General features: G+C 38.7%; 1 protein-coding gene across 1 annotated transcript in view; it reads right to left on the bottom strand.

Moving 5' to 3' along the window:
* The window catches only part of PRKN (parkin RBR E3 ubiquitin protein ligase), a 616,239-nt gene that overhangs the window by 18,109 nt on the left and 579,259 nt on the right, over positions 1–18,871 (bottom strand). The window contains exon 10 of the mRNA XM_040598195.1: positions 1,907–1,993. Coding sequence (XP_040454129.1) covers positions 1,907–1,993 — 87 coding nt within the window. The remainder of the gene's footprint in view (positions 1–1,906; positions 1,994–18,871) is intronic.

Here is an 18,871-nt window from a genome sequence, read left to right as displayed (position 1 = left end):
TTTTGAGAGTTCAGGAAATTTGTCAGGAACAGCAAAAATGTTTACATTACACTGGAACAGCGAAAGTAGTCAACTTTCCTAAATTAACAGGTTTAATTGGGTGCAATTAATGTGCTGAGATACTGGACCAGATGGACAAAATGATCCCATTGTCTCCATCAGCAGAAGCTAAGGCAATATGCAAGTATTTAAAATAAACCACTTGCTTCCTATACTATTCTGATTTTTCCTGGCACACCTTTATCTCTGCCCTAAATCATGGAAATTATACAAACTCTAACTTCCACAGAGCCAACACTGTTGAAATAACTTGTAAGGTGCCACGATGAATTTCAGCACTCTAGGCAAAACCGTAGGCTTAAATAGCTTAAAAGAATATAGGGCTCACTGATCATGTTGAGATGTATTCTGGTTCTAGCGCTATTTAATTCAGGATATTGAGCCTTGGGCTCTAATAGGCTATTGGATACTTCAAGTATCTCTCAATGTCTCTGTGGAAGTCATTTTGTTTTTACATAAATGTGAATGGGAAGTGGAAGACTGTTCCAAGGCTACTGCAAGCAAAAGAAGATAGCTTTTCATAGAGGGTAGTTAAGCTGCAAATCTCCTTGTATATACATGGCTTCAAAAAAGGGGTTTGCACAAATTCATGGGATAAAAATTTGCTGATAGCTGCTAAACACAAGATATCACATCTGAATCACAGATCACTAGAGGCTGGGAAAGAAGATGGATTTTGGGTCTCATACACGTGTTCCAGGGCACCAGGGGTAGATAGCCTGACTGACTACTAGGATACAGACTGTTCAATTCTGTTTCAATGACTGCTAATTCTTTTTTGAAGAGGTTTACTCAGAACGGTTAAAGAGAAGATTCTACACGGGTCATAGCCTAGTGCAGTGTCTTCAAAGTATGGCAAATGACCTGTCTCACGGTAGCTCATGGCAAAGGTTCCCAGTAGGCCTCCAGCTCCCTCCCAGTCTCTACATTCAAAGAGTGAGGCCCCAAAAGCCAGCCTCAGGCAGCCTGCCTGCAGGCCCTGAGAGGAGATGGGCGATGAGAGCTGGCCAGATGCAGGTCCTCATCAGCACCTGCCCACCGTTTTGTATCTGCTGTGTTGGACTGTGTACGGCCCAGGGTTCCGGTTCCCTCTTAGCACCGAGCATGCCAGACATCTGAGTATCAGTTTTCGGCTTCCTAGGACCACGCCTTGGGCATCAAGCTGTGAGATATTTAGGGGCATCTCTCCTGTTCTTTGCACTTTCTCTCTATTTTTATATACATATATATATATATATATTTAAATTGGAAACACTGTGATTTGTTTGCTACAGAGAGCAGGGAAAGTTGAATCTCAAAGAGAAATGCCAGGAGAGAAAAACTATTTCCTCTCTAGGTCTATAGCTACAATAGCTACAAAATTATAGAGCAGCTGAGAATAATTATCATCTAACAGCTTCCAGCCGCGGCAAACCATTTTTTATTTCTCAAAGCTAAAACATAAATTATCAACAGCATTTTCTGCATAGGCTGTATAAAAACCTTGTTATTCAGTCCAAACCCACATGGTTTCCTGACTGATGACTAAAAATAAGCTGAAAGACAACAAGACTACATAAAGCCTTTCAAAAGTGTTCACATTGAATAGAGACAACCCCAAAAGCCCATTGGGAAGGCCTTTCCTTTATCAACCGATGGCAGAGCCCTGTGTGTTCCTGACAGAACTCAGCTACTCTATCAATCAAAGCAACTGAAATCCACCACAAAACCAATTCAGCAACCCCAATGGCTGGAGTAATTCAGCATGAACATAATTGCTTTTACTAAGGGTTGTAATTAGGACCCGTTTGACAAATGTTGCTCTAGATGGGCCAGGGATAATGATCTGGAGTTGAGAGAGCCCTACCTTCCGGGCCATGGCTCCCTGCGTGCTGAGGAGAGAGCTGCATTCCCCTTCATGGTATTCTTCTTTACACTCGCAGCAGAACACAAACTGGAAAACAAAGCACACAAATCATAAAAACACATTAGGGATATAGACAGCAGGTCACAATCATGAAGAGTCATACCGCAGATGATCTCTTGCCCTTCACATCCCATTAAATTCGCATAATACTCCTAATTGTGCATCTTATTATACATTGCAATCATTAACACAACAATTTTGCTGTTATTATTATACATTTAATCAAAGAAGTAACATAAATGCCATTATTAAAAATGAGATTTTGCTACATGGTCCATTTAGGGACATAAAGTCATACTAGATACTTCTGGGTGTGTTTCTCCTACAGTGAAATCTGTTTATAGAAACAGGGTGCTGGCTGAAACAAGCAGTTCTGCTTTATAGTGGTTGCTAATAGAAATAGTATATTCATAGTTCTGAATCAAATGCATCTCTATGGAAAACTATTGCTGACTTTACTAGGGGATGATTACTTTATATAGGTCATATAAAATACCATTTTCTAGAAAATTATATCCTTGCCGTAGACTTTTATAGAATGGTTTACAAAAATCCATAGAAAGAACACAACTATAGGTTACTTAACATGGCTTTTAGGGGACTACCTCTAGACCCTTATTGTGTTTCTAGCAATTGTTCTGGTTTCATCTTCCTTAAATTGCATTGTTCCTTACATAAGGCTTCATTGAAAATAAATGTCTTTTGCAGATGGGTAAAACAATTCTCCATACCTCAGTCTGAGCTGCTTCTGCCACCTAAACTGGTTCATATGTATCAAGTTTGATGCCTTTTTTTTAAACTGTAAAATGAAGATATCTGTCTTGACATGTGTCAAAATCTTTGGCCCATCAATGCTGCATTAAATTCTGTGTCCTTGCAGGTAAGGGGAGAAGTCAATAATGTAAAATGGGTCTCTTTTACGCTGTTTTAAGGCTATGCTGTCTTGATGCAACTTCAGACTCTGAAAGATCTCTCAGCGGTAAGACATTCTGACTGGCATTATAAGCAAGACTGATAAAACAGCCTTGATTTTTAGATACAGAGCTGCATTCACATGTAATGAATAAAGGATATCAGGAGGACATGACACTAGAACATTTGTCTGCCACAAATTCCATCTTTTGCAATTTCATTTTGAACTCTTTTCAAGCTGTATTGTCACTTTTCTAAGAAGCACTGAAAATCATATTTCATTGTCATGCTAAAGAAAGTGCACTTCTAAGAAAAGAAGCATTGTGCAAGTCCAAAACGATTGACCCTGCTATTCAAAAAGTCAGGGAAATTTGGAGCAGAGGAGTGGAGTGAGTGTTCTAACTTCCAGAGATATCAAACCTAATCACTTGTTTGCTTTCTTGTCACTCTCCACTATTTTGTCAATTATTTAAAATGTTTTATTGTACTTCAACTAACACTGATTTGTTAATTCACTTGTGCTTGTTAGCAAACAGTTTAACAATGGAGGCACTTTTGCAAGGTATGTTGTATGAAAGGCTGCATTATAATAGAGCATCATTTAAATACAACAAAATTTGCACTGCATTAATGGTCAAAAGTTTCAGCTGTGTTGAGCACTACTCAAACACACATAGAGGGATACTCTGTCTGGATACCGAATATCTTAAAGACTTATCCCTTAGCAATTAAGGTTATAGCCAAGTTTAACTGTATTTCCTGCCATATGTCATATTTTCTTTTTCCTCTCATGACTGTACTTCCTCATGAACACATCTGGCTGAAAACATTTATCTGAAAGGGTTTTGTATACCTTGCTTTATCACTGCCTTATCATACAACACCTCAGCTTGCTTTCCTCACCCTAGCCTCTCTCACTTTTCCCATGCAAGTGAAATTTTAAACCTTTCATAAACATTGAAAAGGAGGAAATACTGAAGAAAGAAAAGAAACAATCCAGGGCACATATTTTGCAAAGACATTCCGGCTGCCTCACAATGTAGTTTATGTGGTGTTGCTATAATAATAAAATTCATAAACTCATGCCATATTATTTAAACATGAGAAATGCATTTCCTTATTATAGAGGCTGCTTTTTATACCTATCTTTAAAAGAAAAAATTCTCAGGACCAATGTTACCAATGTTTTCCCCATAGGCTTGCTGTACTAGAAATGTGCGTGAGTGTATAACTGGGCCTTTCACTAACAATTGTATATCCTGCAAATAAGTCCACGAGTGAGCCTGCCACATCCTTATAATGAAACAAAGCCTGATTTTGTTGGTGAGACAGGATACTCTTTTCACATCTTATTAGATAATGGATGAGATGTAAAATCAGTTCTGTGGCAAAAGAACACCCCAGAGGCTGATCGGTTTGTCAGAATAAATAGGCATCTCCCAACAGAAATGCATTAAGCACTCCCTTTTTATGGCAAAGCATGCATCATAAAGAAAAGGCATGTCACTTACAACAAAGAGCAGTTTGTGATAGTTTTATTCATTTTTTACATTCAGACATGAAAAATATAATATCGTTTCAGTAATAAAATACAGCAACTGCAAAAATGCTGTCAGTTAACTTGTATTTTGTGGCTTCATTAATATTAATACAGTTATTTTGCCCTTGGAAAGAAAAGGATTTAAGTTGTTCAGTCAGGATTTAACACTTTTGCATAAATTTAATATTAGTAACTGTTCAAAATTACTCTAAGTAGTGTAATTACTAATAATAGTCACACTTTCTTTCCCTTCATTTTCAAAAAAAAATGCTGGCAGATTACTGTGATAATATAAACAGCACATAAAGTTTCGATGTCTTTGTGTATTTACCAGTTACTGTTGTTACCCTTGAAAGATGCTTCAGCTAGAAAACAACCAACATAAAGTAAAGAATAAATCCCAAAGGTCCCAAACCTATCCTCTAGGTTTATGCATTAAAAAGAGGATTAGCAGGGAAATCCCTGAAGCACTTAAGGGATTTAGGCACTGGAAATTAATATAACCTGCACGTGTGCTATTACAGGGTTTTGAGTATCTGTAAAAATATATGAGATAGGGCTACGCAGAAATCCTGAATCCAAGCGATCTCAGAAGAGGAGGTATTAAAATCCTCAACAGGGATCCAGATCCTGTTTTTAAAATCCTATCTTTACCATCATTCAAGCAAAAGGTAAAATCAGACCAAATTCTGGTCAGCTCTATGGAATTCAAACCCACAGATGACATCTGAAGTGCCAAGAGTGAAGCTGAATAAAAACTCGGATGGTGAAATCAAGCTGTAGTCTCAGTTATTCCTGACTGTCCCATTTATAGTGTTTTAAGTTTGGAAGTGGGAGCAGAGGATGTAGCTCTTTTTTTTTTTTTTTTTTTTTTTTTTTTTGGATGAAAGGAAAATGAGTTTGTCATTTACATGCTATGCTGGTTGTTTTTTTGGAAAGATTTTGCCATTTTCTTTTCACATTGATCTGCTTTCCCTTGGATAAAGCACCAGAGCTCTCATTCTCTCTCTTGCCTACTGCAAATGCCTTTTCTTTGGTCTCTGATACTATCTCCCTATAGTGCTTACAAATTATTACTGTTAAAATTATATCTGTTCCAACTTCAATACAATACTCCCATTCTTGAATACCTACACAAAGCTTTGAGTTTGAGCTCCCTACTGTTGAAGTTACTCCTCAACTCAGACATTCCGTTTCTTTTTCACACCTCCTCCCATGTGTCTACCCAGCAGAACGAAGGCAAGGTTGCAGTGAGGTAGTCATAGCCAAGGTTTAATCTGCAGCACTGTAGGTGCACTGCAAGGGACTTCTGCACGAGCTAGCAGCTCAAGATTTACCCAGACTTCTTACCAGGCTTTTGCCATCCATGTTGAAATCTGGACTGCCACGTCTTCATTCATACAGTTACCACTATTAGCTAGACTGAAGACAAATTATATATGTTACATGGTTTGGCCAAAATGTATCTTCCAGAACAGACATTCACATCCAGATTAAAGCTATCAGGTAAGGAAAGATGTACTCGTACCTCTGGTATAGCGTTTTAATGGCCCTTCAAAACCACTGTTAAAAGTTTTATCTAATGTCTACGTTGACCCTTTCTGGTTTCAGCTTCCAGTCACTGCTTTCTGTTTTGCATTTCTCTGCTAAAACAAAGACCCTTTCAGTATCCTATTTTTTTCTTCCTGTGAAGGTACTTCTGTACTGGAATCAAGATACCTCTGAATCTTCTTTGATGTGAACAGAGAAACTCTTAAGTTTCTCACTGGTTAAGCCATTCCTCCTCCCTCTCTTCCTCAGCACCAAATAATTTTTATGACATTTTTCTGGGGACTGTCTTGTTTTTGTCATTAATTATATTTGACTAATCTTTGTATCATTGCTGTGCTGTATCAGCAGAGTTTTTGTATTTACTTCTGGATCACTGCTGAGTATTGAATCACAACAGGTTTGCTGTCAGTCCCTGCTGAATGGTGCTGGCAATAACCTGCTACACATAGATTCTTCACAGAAAACACTACTTTCTGTGATCTGCCCGTTCTTAATCCATGTGACCACAGCCCAGTGGAGGCATCCATACTGCCTCATCTGACAGTGACGACACAATGCTGCTGCACAGACCCTAACCAAGTCAGTTGGAACACAGACCCCTAAAGCCTTTTATTGATATATTACTGTGATGATCTCCTTATCAGAATATTCTGTAGTTTGAAGTCTTACAAAAGATGAAATTGATTTTGTGCAATTACTTTTTCTTATCAAACTCATAATCTAATTATGGAATGAAATCAGTTTCTTTTGATATGACTCGTTGTCATTGAGAATATATTGACTAGCAACCCTATAAAAATGTTTTGTCTTATCTGTTCTGCTACCTTTTTCTTTGACCTTCCCTCATTCAGTGGTGGCTGTCTGGACTCCTCGCTACGGATGAAACCATGAAAACTAAAGCTGCTGAATGAAGGCAGGATCAACACCCCCATCAGTACTGGAGCCTTCTGCCAGTAGTGCAAAACAGTGCACAAGAGATGCAAAAGTTCCTCAAACCATGGCTACATGAACAAAGAAAACCAACACCGATCTTCTTACTTTCAACTTAAAATGCAGGGCTTACAAGTTTTATCTTGCCCTCTCAGGCAAACAAGTACTTGAAGAAATCAACCTTCAGTGCTTCTCCTCACCCTCTCCTCTACAATCTAGTCCAAAACCAAGCCACAAGGCTACATCATCATCATCATCATAACAATAATAACAATAACAATAATAATAATAATACTTCATCATAAAGGTGAATTAAACCACAGCTGACAGGTGTTAATTTTATTATTTAATGAACTGCCAGAAAATGCACATTAAGTACTATTGTAATGTAGAAGGCTATAGTATATTCTGAAGAGAATACGAAGGAAACCAAGTATAATCTAAGATATATATGGAACTAGAGAGACTTATTTTTATGTCTTCAAACCCAGTTTGGTTATATATTACACATCAAAGCAAAATAATGTCACATTCTAAGATACTTGCACGACTTTGATCACAGAGCGTCAGAGCACCTTGGAACTCTAAGTGAACCTCTCACCATACTCCTGTGAAGCAGCAAAGTACTATTATTTCTGTTTTAGTGACTGGAGCCTAATTCATAGAAATCCCTGGCCACAGATCCTCAAATTTTGAGGATCTAAATCAAGTTGATTTGGAAACCCAAATGCTATTGAGGATCCACACCAAAGAGACTTGTCCAAGATCACACAGCAGCACTGTAAGGGAGAAGATTTCCAGTTTTTAAACATTGATTCCCTACTAATCATTGTAGATCACTCCTTAAAAGAGCCACATCCTGGTTTCACAAGGTCAAAACTTAACCTAATAAAGGCAATCAGTAAAGGATTCCCATGCTTCCCCCCCCCCCCCCCCGCCCCCGCCCCCCCCCAGTAAATGAAAATATGATGGGGGGCAAATAAGTAGTCACCATTCACCCAGAAGCTCCTATAAGTTCTAACCAGCATTGTATACAGCAAGTGTATAGTTGTTTGGTTTTATACCAGACTAGCAGGATTTTTCAATTACATTTTTTTTTTTAACCTGGAGAGTGTTTGATTAAACAGTAATGCAAATAAAACACTGGAAAGGCAAAAAAAACCCTTCCCTTCATCTGACAACATGATCACCTGGTCAAAAAAAAAACCCTTAAAAATGTAAAATATTATAAGGCATCAAGTTCCAATACTAAATAGCTTTTGTAGTCAAACTATAGGCTGCTGATTGGAGCAAGGATTTATATTGAAAATATGAGCATGCCTTAAGAGAAATCAAAGCTATCAGAAAGTGATATACTGAATGGCACCGTCCATAACACCCAAAGTCATCTCACTATAGTGTTTGTTTAGAAAAATAGAGCTTCCAATTGCACTTTCCAAAGCACAAATTATGTTATAGTGAGTGATACATACCTACAGGTATTTTTTTCTTTTAAGAAAAGCCCCCAGACCCCAAATTTCACCGGAAAATGTTTTACCATCTAGTGTATCTTTTGAGTAAGAGAGTAGTTGGATTCTTGGCTAGAGTTCAAACCTCCATAAACACAGACTAGGCATTTTTACTTTGAAACTACATACATTGTTATTTATTTCCATCCAAAGTCAATTAAAAAGATCCCTGCACTCCCCTGAATGTTACAGTCCTTGTGCTACTGCTGTGAACCACAAATCTTGGGTATTGGATTGACTTTGCCTTTAGCACTTTGCTATATCCAGCACCAAGTGTGAGACAGTCATCCACATGCCCTGTCTTTTGGTATTTCTTGTGCTTGCAGCAAAAAAAAAATAATAATAAAGCAGAATATTTACCATCTGCAGTAGCTATGTCTCCTTAGGATTTGTGGCTTTGCCAATTGTCAGTTATAAAAAAAACCTCCGGTAACTATTATAATGAAGATAAATGACACAGTAGCAAAAGTGTCAATTTTTAATGACACCAGTTTTATCAGATATAAGGCAATTGTAAAGCATGGTAGCACTTGCAGAGCAATTTTGGTCTTTTTCCTTTTAATAAAGTACATACATATACTATGCACATTTCATGTGAAATCGAACTTTTGTGAGAAACATGATAATCTGTCAAAACATGGTGTCAAAAATATAGCTTCAGTCTCTGCAGTTTTTGCAATCTAAGGGCAATTTGCCATCAATAGCATGAGTCAATTTTCTAAAAACTTTAAAAGCTGTAAATGTAGGACTGCATCAAAACTAAGTTCTTAGAGATTTCAATGTTTTTCTTTTGAAACCGAAAGTGAAAGTCTCCCTCCTGATTTCTGCAAAATAACCCATGGACTCATTCCCTAAGATCTAGATGACAACGTGCACATCCCAAGGCTCTTCAGTGAGTGCTGATGATTTGTGTCTGCAGACAGACTCTCCTGGAGCTTGCCTTACATCAGGTGGCATTAACCTAAAAGATGGATTGGTAAAATGGACAGCACAACCATAGAGAACCTGTCCCAGACCTTCCCAGACCTTGTTTGCTGATTTATATGGATGGGCAAATTTATTTCTTCTTTCCAACCCCTTCTGAATTGCCTTGTGGTCCAAGTGCTGCAAGGGATAGAACAGAAGAAAGAAGCTGAGAGGAAGCCAGGTGCTTCTCTCAGATGAAACGACTTCAGGCTCCCGTGGGACAAGGGAAATCGCTCTTTCCAGATTCCTCTGCCCCGTACCTACACACAAGGGTGTTGCATAGTCTTGTTCTTGGCATGTTGGCTGGGATGTGAGACTTACTAGCCCACTCCAGAAAATAAGAATGAAAAGTCTATAAAGCAGTTAGTTACAAGATGATGTGGTACACTGAAAGTGTGAAAGCCTGTTATTTTTTGTCCTATTATGTGTGTGCAATAGACAGGTCTTGTTATCACTGAAGAATCTAGCTGACTACCCAAGCAAACATGAATTCAAACACTGCAACATTTTCAAAGAAGACCACAGTTTTGGTTGTCTGAACAGGGATAGCTGGCCCTGGCAGAGCTGTACAGCTTTAACTGGGAGCAGGACAATACTTCGCCCTGAAGCACTGGAAAGGGATGCCCAGGTTGATGCCTACCGAGTTACTTCTGGAAAAGGAAGACAAATTTAAATAAGTAGGCAGCTGCCTACAGCAGCAGGCTGCTAAACACAGCAAGACATTCGTGTCCCTGTTACTTCCCTCACCTGTGCCAGAGCTGCAGACAGCAAGCAAAAAGAGCAAGGCTTCTAGCTTGTCATGCTACAGGGACTATGGCAAGACCTCAGATATTAAACATCACTACATTGAGGAGCTATTCCTAGCCCCAGAAATAGCTGCTGCCATGGACTCTGACCCTTCCTTCAGGACCAGCTGTCACAGCCAGGCATCGTCCTCTCGTCTTAATTCCAGAGTACCCACTTCTCCTCTCTGCCTTCTCACTTCTACATGGTAATAGCCTAGCCCCTTCCTTCTACTTCAGGTAGCAAAACTGGATTTTATTTGCAGTTTACACTGCTGAGAAGCTTTAAGGTAGCCCTGCCGGAAGTCTTACAGCCATGCCAGTAATCTGTAGCTAATGCCGCTACAGTGCACTTGGGACCTGGAGTGCTACCTGTGCATGGTGCTGTATGATGCTGGGTAGATATTTCAGCACTGCTTGGAGCTAGCTTGGGGATGCAGAACTACAGAGATCCCTTACTTCACTGTGTAGTACAGACATGACAAAGAAATTTAATTCATTATTAGGTTCTTGCTGGCACCACTGGAGAGAAAAAACAATTGTGTGTTGCCTTAATTCTGTTCCCATTTAAGTAATTTTAGTAGGTGGTACAGACACCTCACCACATCTACCTGGTGTATAATTATGAGCAATTTTATGCCTGGATGACTAACAAAATGCAAAGGGGATGCAGGTAAACTTAACATTTCTACAAATTATTTCCAAAATAAATTGCGTAGTATTTATATAAGGAAACATTGAAAAAAATCAGTATTATTGCCACCTTATAATTTCATGGAATATATTAGAAACTAAATTCAAGGGATAAGGGGATTAGTCATTTATGAATAAAAGGAACATTTTTAAAGCAGTCAAAGATGTAAAATGTATCTAAACTGTGATTTAAAAGAAATTGTAATGTAGTGGATATTATTATCTATATTTTGAGTATCTCACAAAAGAATGTAGCATTCCACTTACAACTGTTAAAAAGAAAAAAAAAAAAGAAAAAGAGAACCAAACCTCTAAATAAATAATATATATAGGCATATATTAAAATTAAAATATAAATTGGGTGTCTCTCCCACTTACATTCATTGCAACTCCAATGAAACAATACAATATTTACCCTAGAGCAGATAAAGTCAGAGCATGAGTTAGGTTGTAAAGAAAAAAAAGCTTGTAGGTATGTTGTCACCACCAAAATAGATAGAAATAAAAGTAAGAAATAAAAATTTATATGGAAGGAAGCATTATTTTTAGGGAACTAGCATGCAAAGAGGGAAAATGATAGTTATCTTGAGGTGCCTTTAGGAAGTGTGAGGCAAAGCATTTTATGACAAGTATAACAGCCTATCTTTTGAAAATACTATTCCTGCAGAACGTGCATCATTTTACGTGTGTGACATCAAAAGTTGATTTTTTTTTGCAAGAAAGTGGTTGGAAGCTACATTAAAATATCACTTCTTGCCAAGTCTGAAAAGGATGTTTTGTTGCTGAATGCATATATCAGCTCACAAGGAATGTCACGAGGAATGAATTTTACTGCCTGTGGCTTTAGCTCCTGCTCTAGCAGCTTTGGAGTTCAATTAATATGCCCTTAAAAAGTACAACAAACCTATTTCCATATGATAATACTGCTGGTATGCATGCATGCCCTGGGCATTTGAGCATCTAGCTGCACATTTATATGTGCAAACAGACCAGGAAATCTGATGGATTCATTAATGTGGTTCTTAAAATGAATTACTGAATATGCAGGCTGGGAAGCTGATGAAAGTTAGGCAATTACCCAGTGCCTAATTCACACTGAATTGTAATAGAAACCAGACGACTCACTTCCCTGAAACTTTCTTAAAGTATCTCTAACAGAATCAAGGCACCTCACATACAAACTTTTATTCTATGCCATTCGGACTGTGTTCCTGTAATTATGTGCGAGAAGCACACATTTTGTTCATCTCCTGGTTGCTGGAATTCATCTAGATTAATTCACCCAGCTATACTGAAAATGTTCCAGAAGATGGCAGCAGTGACACAGGAATCGATACCAACTGGCTTTGCTAAGCTTTTGCAATCGAAAACGATTCTAAAAAAAAAAAAAATCATAGTCAACAGCTAAGATCCAGCCCAGGGTTACCAACAGCTGATACATACAAAACCAGTCCTGACAAGACAGTCTCATAAAGAGGAAATGGTATTCAGATGCACTGAAACACATAAAGAGGAGCAAGGAGTGCTCCTTGTTTCAAGGGCATTGCATTTTCTCTTAAATCTGGTAACAGCTGAAGGTCTGTAAAAAGAACATCCTTCTAAATATGACCATCTAGCAAGTAAAATAGTATAAATAACGTATCTCAGATAACTATGGTGCTGTTTTAAGTATTTTATTGAGTTCATGCTGTCTTCTATGTGTAGCATATGTTTTTTATAACTATAAATACACATCTAGTTTATGTGCTAGGGAGAGCACAAAATAATGAGCAGATTTCTGTAAGTCTCTCGCTTCTAAGGAAATGCCTACCTTCTGCACAAGGGTTGAGTGAATGTGCCTTTCCTCTTAGGGACCAGATTAAGCAAGGCATTAGGATATTTCTCTGAGAGTGTTTTTTTTTTGTTGTTGTTTGGTGTGGTTTTTTTTGGTTTGTTTTTTTTGAGAGGGAGGAGGGAAGGGAATGATCTCAAGCCTTTATTCTGCTTCTAGTTTGTTTGTCTTATGAAGAAGTGAATCCTTTAAAACTAGGGGATAACTAAATTACAATCGTCAAATCCGGTCTACCATTCGGTTCAATAACTGCTTGATTCAAACTCTGAGCGTGAATAGTACTTTACTGCAAAAAAATTCCTGTATTAGATGATTCTAATTAGAGGTGTTTCTAAGCATGAATATTGACACTGAACAACTCTGACAACTGAGAAACTCTGGGCAAATTTCAAAAACAGATGAAAATTTTGTGTTAAGCCTCAGTCTAAAATTAGATGTAGCCAGACCTCAGAACTCCATCACCTCCAAGGTCTGATGAATCCAAGCTCTAAATTGACTCGGGATCTGCAATTCTAAGTCATCTGAAAGCAGAATAAACTAAAACAAAAATTGTTTAGAAGAGCAGTGAGAAAGACATTGGAAGATTTTTTGAAAACCTTCATGTCTGGTTCTCTTGAACATTTTGCAAACATTTGCAAAATGTTCTATAAACGCTGCTGGAGAAAGCATTGGAATAATAATGAAAATATCACACTTCACCTTTCAAGAAGGTAAAGCAGGTAATTCCTGAGAAACACAGGTCTGGCCAAAAGTCAGTGGTAGTTGTGATGGTTCATGCCAGGAGTACCCTGTCACAACCCTGAGCTCCCACTAAGGGTCCCTCAATTTCTATACCTTCTTTTCAGTGCAGAGGCTAGTTCTGTGGTTTCAAGTAATTTTCTTCTCATACAAGAATGTTTTTTTAAAGTTACACAGTTTGTGCTAATTTTGGTCACAGAGTATATACCTACCATTACTTCTTGCCTGACCTTTCAAACTCATCCTTTTCTGGTTTGTTGATGCTAGATATTTTCTGTAAAGTAATTATATAAACTACCGAAAAATGATCCCTGAAATGTGAGCTCACATTAGCTGGCTTACAGGAAATGCAAACAACTTGGCACTTTTTTTATGAACCACGTAATAAACATTTTGGCAAAAGAAAACTCCATATTCAGATTCTGAATACATACACGTGTGTATAAAACCAACAGATACTGTCCTGTATCAACATATACTGACAGGCAGCAAGATCCCTGTCTACAAAAAATGTGCTCCACAGATCTTCCATGTTTATCAAAATAATTCTACAACTCACCAATTTTCTTAACATTTCTTTGGATTTCTGACAGATCTACAAATCACCCAGCATACACTATACTTCACTAGTTGCCTGGGAGGCAACACAGCAGGGCATGAGCTATCTAGAAGTTTTCTGGAGTGCAGTCATGACAATTCCTTGACATAAGTGATGGAGGATCCAACAAGGGGATGTGGTCTGCTGTATTTCATACTCCCATCAAGGAAGAACTAGTTGGAGATGCAAAGACTGGAGGTGACCTAGGCTTCCATGACCTGGAATTGATGGAGTTCAGGATCCTGAGAGGAAGGAACAAGGCAAAAAACAGGACCATAAGCCTGGACTTCAGGAGAGCAGACTTTGGCCTGTTCAGGAACCTGCTTTGAAGAATCCCGTAGGAGATGGCCCTGGAGAAAACGGGAGTCCAAGGCAGTGGTTGATGTTCAAGGATCACCTCCTTCAGCTCAACAACAGTCCACCCTAACCATCAGGAAGTCAATAAAAAGTAGTAAGAGACCTGTGTGATTAATAAGGACCTCCCAATAAGACAAAAATGAAGTATGCAAGAGGTGGGAGCAGAGATCCAGGAGAAATAGACACTATCCAAATGTGCAGGGATGGGGTTAGGAAAGCCAAAACCCTCCTGGAGTTGAATCTGGTAAGGGACACAAAAACTATAAAGGACTTCTACATCACTGACAAAAGGAAGACCAAGGAAAGTGTGGGACTGCTGCCGAATGGGACATGGAAAGGACATGGGAAAGGCTAAGGTACTTAATGCCTTCTTCACCTCCGTCTTTACTGGCAAGACTGCCCTTCAGGAATCCCAGGTTCCTGAAACCAAAGGGGAAGTCTGGAGCAAGAAAGACTTGGCCTGGCTGAAGAAGGATCAGGTTAGGGAATATTTAAACAAACTGGACATACACAAGTCTATAGGCCCTGGTGGGATGCACCCATAAGTGCTGAGGGAGCTGGTTGGTATCATTACAAGGCCACTCTTGATTACCTTTGAGCGGTCCTGGCAACTAGGGGACAATCCTGAGGACTGGAATAAACCCACAGTCACTTCTGTCTTCAAGAAGGGTAAGAAGGAGGATCCAGGGAACTACAGGCCAGTCAGCCTCAACTTGGTCGTTTGGGAAGCTGATGGAACAACTAATCCTGGAAACCATTTCCAGACATATTAAGGACAAGAAGGTGATTCAGAGTAGTCAGCATAGATTTGTGAAGGGGAAATGATACCTGCTAAACTGATAACCTTCTACCATGAGGTCACCGGCTTGGATGGACGAAGGGAGAGCAGTAGATGTTGTTTATTAGACATTGAACACAGACAGAGGTTGCCCAGAGAGGTTCTGGAGTCTCCATCCTTGGAGGTATTCAAAACCTCACTTGATCTGATCTGAGGAAACTTCTCCAGCTGACTCTGCTTTGGGCAGGGGTTGGCTTGGACTAGATGATCTCCAGACATCCCCCCCAACCCCAGTGATTTGGTGCTTCTGTTTGACAGTTGCTTAGTGAAAACTGCAAAATAGGACTACCACATTTTTGTCAGGTATGAAACAGTGCAACATTTTATTTATCTTTTACTTTGGCATATTATTTGTTAAGACCTGATTCTGCATGATCCTGAGAATCCTTTGTATATGTTAACATTAGCGGGCTAATGTACTGCAGAGGTCTTCTCAGGTGCAAATATGCCTACGATCTATACCTAGGAGTCACTTTCTGCCTGGTTTTACCAAGGGCGAGGTCATGCAACAAGGCACCATCAAAGGCATGTTATTTCCAGTGTAGACACAAGGTCCTCCTCCATCTGTTTGCCCTCTATACATCCATGGGAGTTATCAGTAAAGGCAAGAAAATCTTGCATGACTGTATAGAAATCTTCCTCACGCACACAGGTATAGCTGTACAGTGCATTCCTAGGACCCACAATTAGCATAAAATTCACTGCTGGTAAACATATTATGTGGAACTAAAATCTGGATGGCATAAAAGATTACAGTAAACCAAAGGCCAGATGTTCACCCTTTTCTCAGCACAGTCAGAAAAGCAGATGCAACCCTTAAATCCCAAGGAAACATATATCTGCACATGCAAAGGTACAGAAGGACCACTCCAAATTGGAACTTCTGCACAACATGGCAGTAGACCAGACCTCTGTATAAAAGCAGATTATGTTTGACTAAAACACATCCACAAATCAGTCTTGGTTCAAAAGATTGACAGCAAGAAGGCAAATCAAACACAATGCAGCTGAATACCAGTGCTGACAGGAGCAAAGCATGATCCAGTCACTCCAAGTACCACTAGGAGATTCCCACGCCTACTGACACGTCTTGTTTTCAGAAGAACTCTGAACTGGAGCATTCATTTCAAGTTTACAGAATTAATGACTGCAGTGCAAATGATCTACTTTAGAATAAGCAAGCATGGCTGATGAATACATCATTCATTTACTGCTTCTAAGAAACCGACGTGGTAGGGCTTATTGTATGTTAGTAATAAGAAAGAGAGTTCAAGAATTTCTCTTATGTGATAATTAGGTTGTGTTCCGATGATCTGATCATATGTTAAATGTCTTGCTATTAGGGCCAGATCCTGGGCTCATGGAAATGGGCAGGACTCCATTTTCTCCAGAGGAGGAACATTAATTTACAGCTGCTTAGGATCAGGGGCTACCTGCCTGTTTCTGACATCTAGAAAATGAACTCACACATCTGTATGGCACCAACAGTCACTAGACAAGCACAGCACACACCTAAATGTTTGTCATTTCAGATATTCACTCTGCTGCAGTAAAGCATCTCCTCTTGGACCTCCCCTGTCTCATTACTCTTCCTATGCATTCCATCTACATTCATTTTTTCTTTCCATTTTTCTGGCGACATTTACATCTCTCTATCATTTTTTAAAATATTTTTTTTCATGCCTTCAAAAAACTATTGTCTTCAAAAAAGTGATCAAAATTTCTCTTCTTTTTTGCTTCCTCTGTCCCAATATCTTCACTTTCCTTTTGTTCATACCTGGAAGCATTACTCTTCTCACATTGCTCCTGAACATAGGAAGAGCCTCATATTCACTCTCAAAACTTAATAAGAGCAATAATATGCTTACAACAATGCTAACAATCTCATTATACCAACACCGGTAAGAGCAATCCGACTATCTATCACAAGGTGTATCATCTCTTCCTCTCATCCCCCTTCTTGCTCTCTAAAAGGCTTAGAAGCAGCCACACCTGGAAGTCTCCCAGATACAAAGCCACATGACTTTGGAGTGCTCTTGGGGTCGGAACAAAAAGGTATGTGTTTGGAGAGGTTCACCTTTTCTACCTCCTGAGGTATTCTTAAGGCATTCTATGCAAATGAGTCAATGGTAAGTAGGGTAGCATGAACTAAATTCTGTATTCAGGACCTGCATAAAAAGCAGATAATTAATCAAGAGGGGAAAAAAAAGAGAGGAAACTTTGCTTTTTTCTATATATTATTCAGATAAAACTGAGCCTGAGGAAATTATTAGTGTGTGTCTAATCTCCACTACTTGAGCGTACATGCCTGTGGTTCTATTCTGTTGCTAATCATGATATGCTGGCCTTTTTTCTTTTTGCATAAATCAAAGAAGAAAGAAACATACTAATGTGTCACTGATAAATAGAAATGTATCATTTACTCTGAAATAATTATAATCTAGTGGAAAATGTGGTATTTTTCCTCCTTTCCCCTCAAAAATAAAATCCCTTTGCTACTGGAAATTTAATGCAAAGAAAAAAGAAAATAGCCACTGTTAGTGTATGACCCCACTGTATTTTTGCTTTCTGGCTTCAAAGGCAACCTGCCAGCTCACAGAGAAAACAAAGAAAGGTTACTTTTGGAAACTGTATTAAAACACTCAACAATAAAGACCCAAACCCTTACAGGACAGTTGTTTACTGCAGTATTTGGGGGCTATTACTGTAGCTTTTAACCAAATAAATATCATTAGTAAACCTTGTTTTGAGTCTTATGTTTGTTACATTTATGTAGTATGTTTACTTCAACTGTGTGCCACAGCTGTGCACCACAAGTTCCTTCTGACTTCAGTCTGATTTTTGGATATGTAGGTAGGAGGTCAGAACTTTTCTATAAGCAGCAAAACAAAAAGAGGCAAAGCATGCCTGCTTGCACTGAAGTGGCAAAATCATGTTTGTCAAATAGAGATGGACTTTAATTTGCCCCTGTAAGTAGTGATATGTGTTATTTTCCCACTGGGGAATTGTGCATCACTTTTCTCAGCTGCTACATTAGAAAACTGTAGTTCATGAAAACCTGGTAGGTATTAATGGGAATACAATACAATTTGACTTACGGTTCAAGTCATCTCTATTTTCCATTAACAAAGTGTTATGTTTTCCACTTAAAAATGGTCCCAATCTGCAAAACTCAAGGTTGGTATCAACATTTTGTTCAATCTCAGGTTGGAAATGAATCCCATGCTTAGGTTCAGCTCTTTTTATATAGTGTCTGCTTGAGGAGTCAATATTCACTTCCAGGAATTTGGTAGGTGCTCATCACTTGTTAAGATAAGATTAGAAAGTCAGAATTAACAACTGTTTGCCCTAGCCTGTCCACCATTCTGGATGCTTGAAGTAACTACCTAGCCATCTGCTCAGTACACACACGCACACAAGCAGAATTACATGACAACACCTTTTCTTGATGAATCGCGTAAAGTTTCCAAAGGGAAGTAACTACAAAATGCAAACCCATGATTTTCTGTATTTATAATAATGCATATTCCACTTGAACTAGTAATGTAACAAAAGATACCAGAAAGGAATTTCCCTTGAAGTCAAGGAATAATGTACACATTTGCTATGTTTTGAAAAACCTTCATTCAGAGAATTTATCTGATATTTGACATATGCCATT

This window comes from Falco naumanni, chromosome 6 (assembly GCF_017639655.2).
Source record: "Falco naumanni isolate bFalNau1 chromosome 6, bFalNau1.pat, whole genome shotgun sequence".
Classification (NCBI taxonomy): Eukaryota; Metazoa; Chordata; class Aves; order Falconiformes; family Falconidae; genus Falco; species Falco naumanni.
This window is presented reverse-complemented; position numbering and strand designations above follow the sequence as displayed.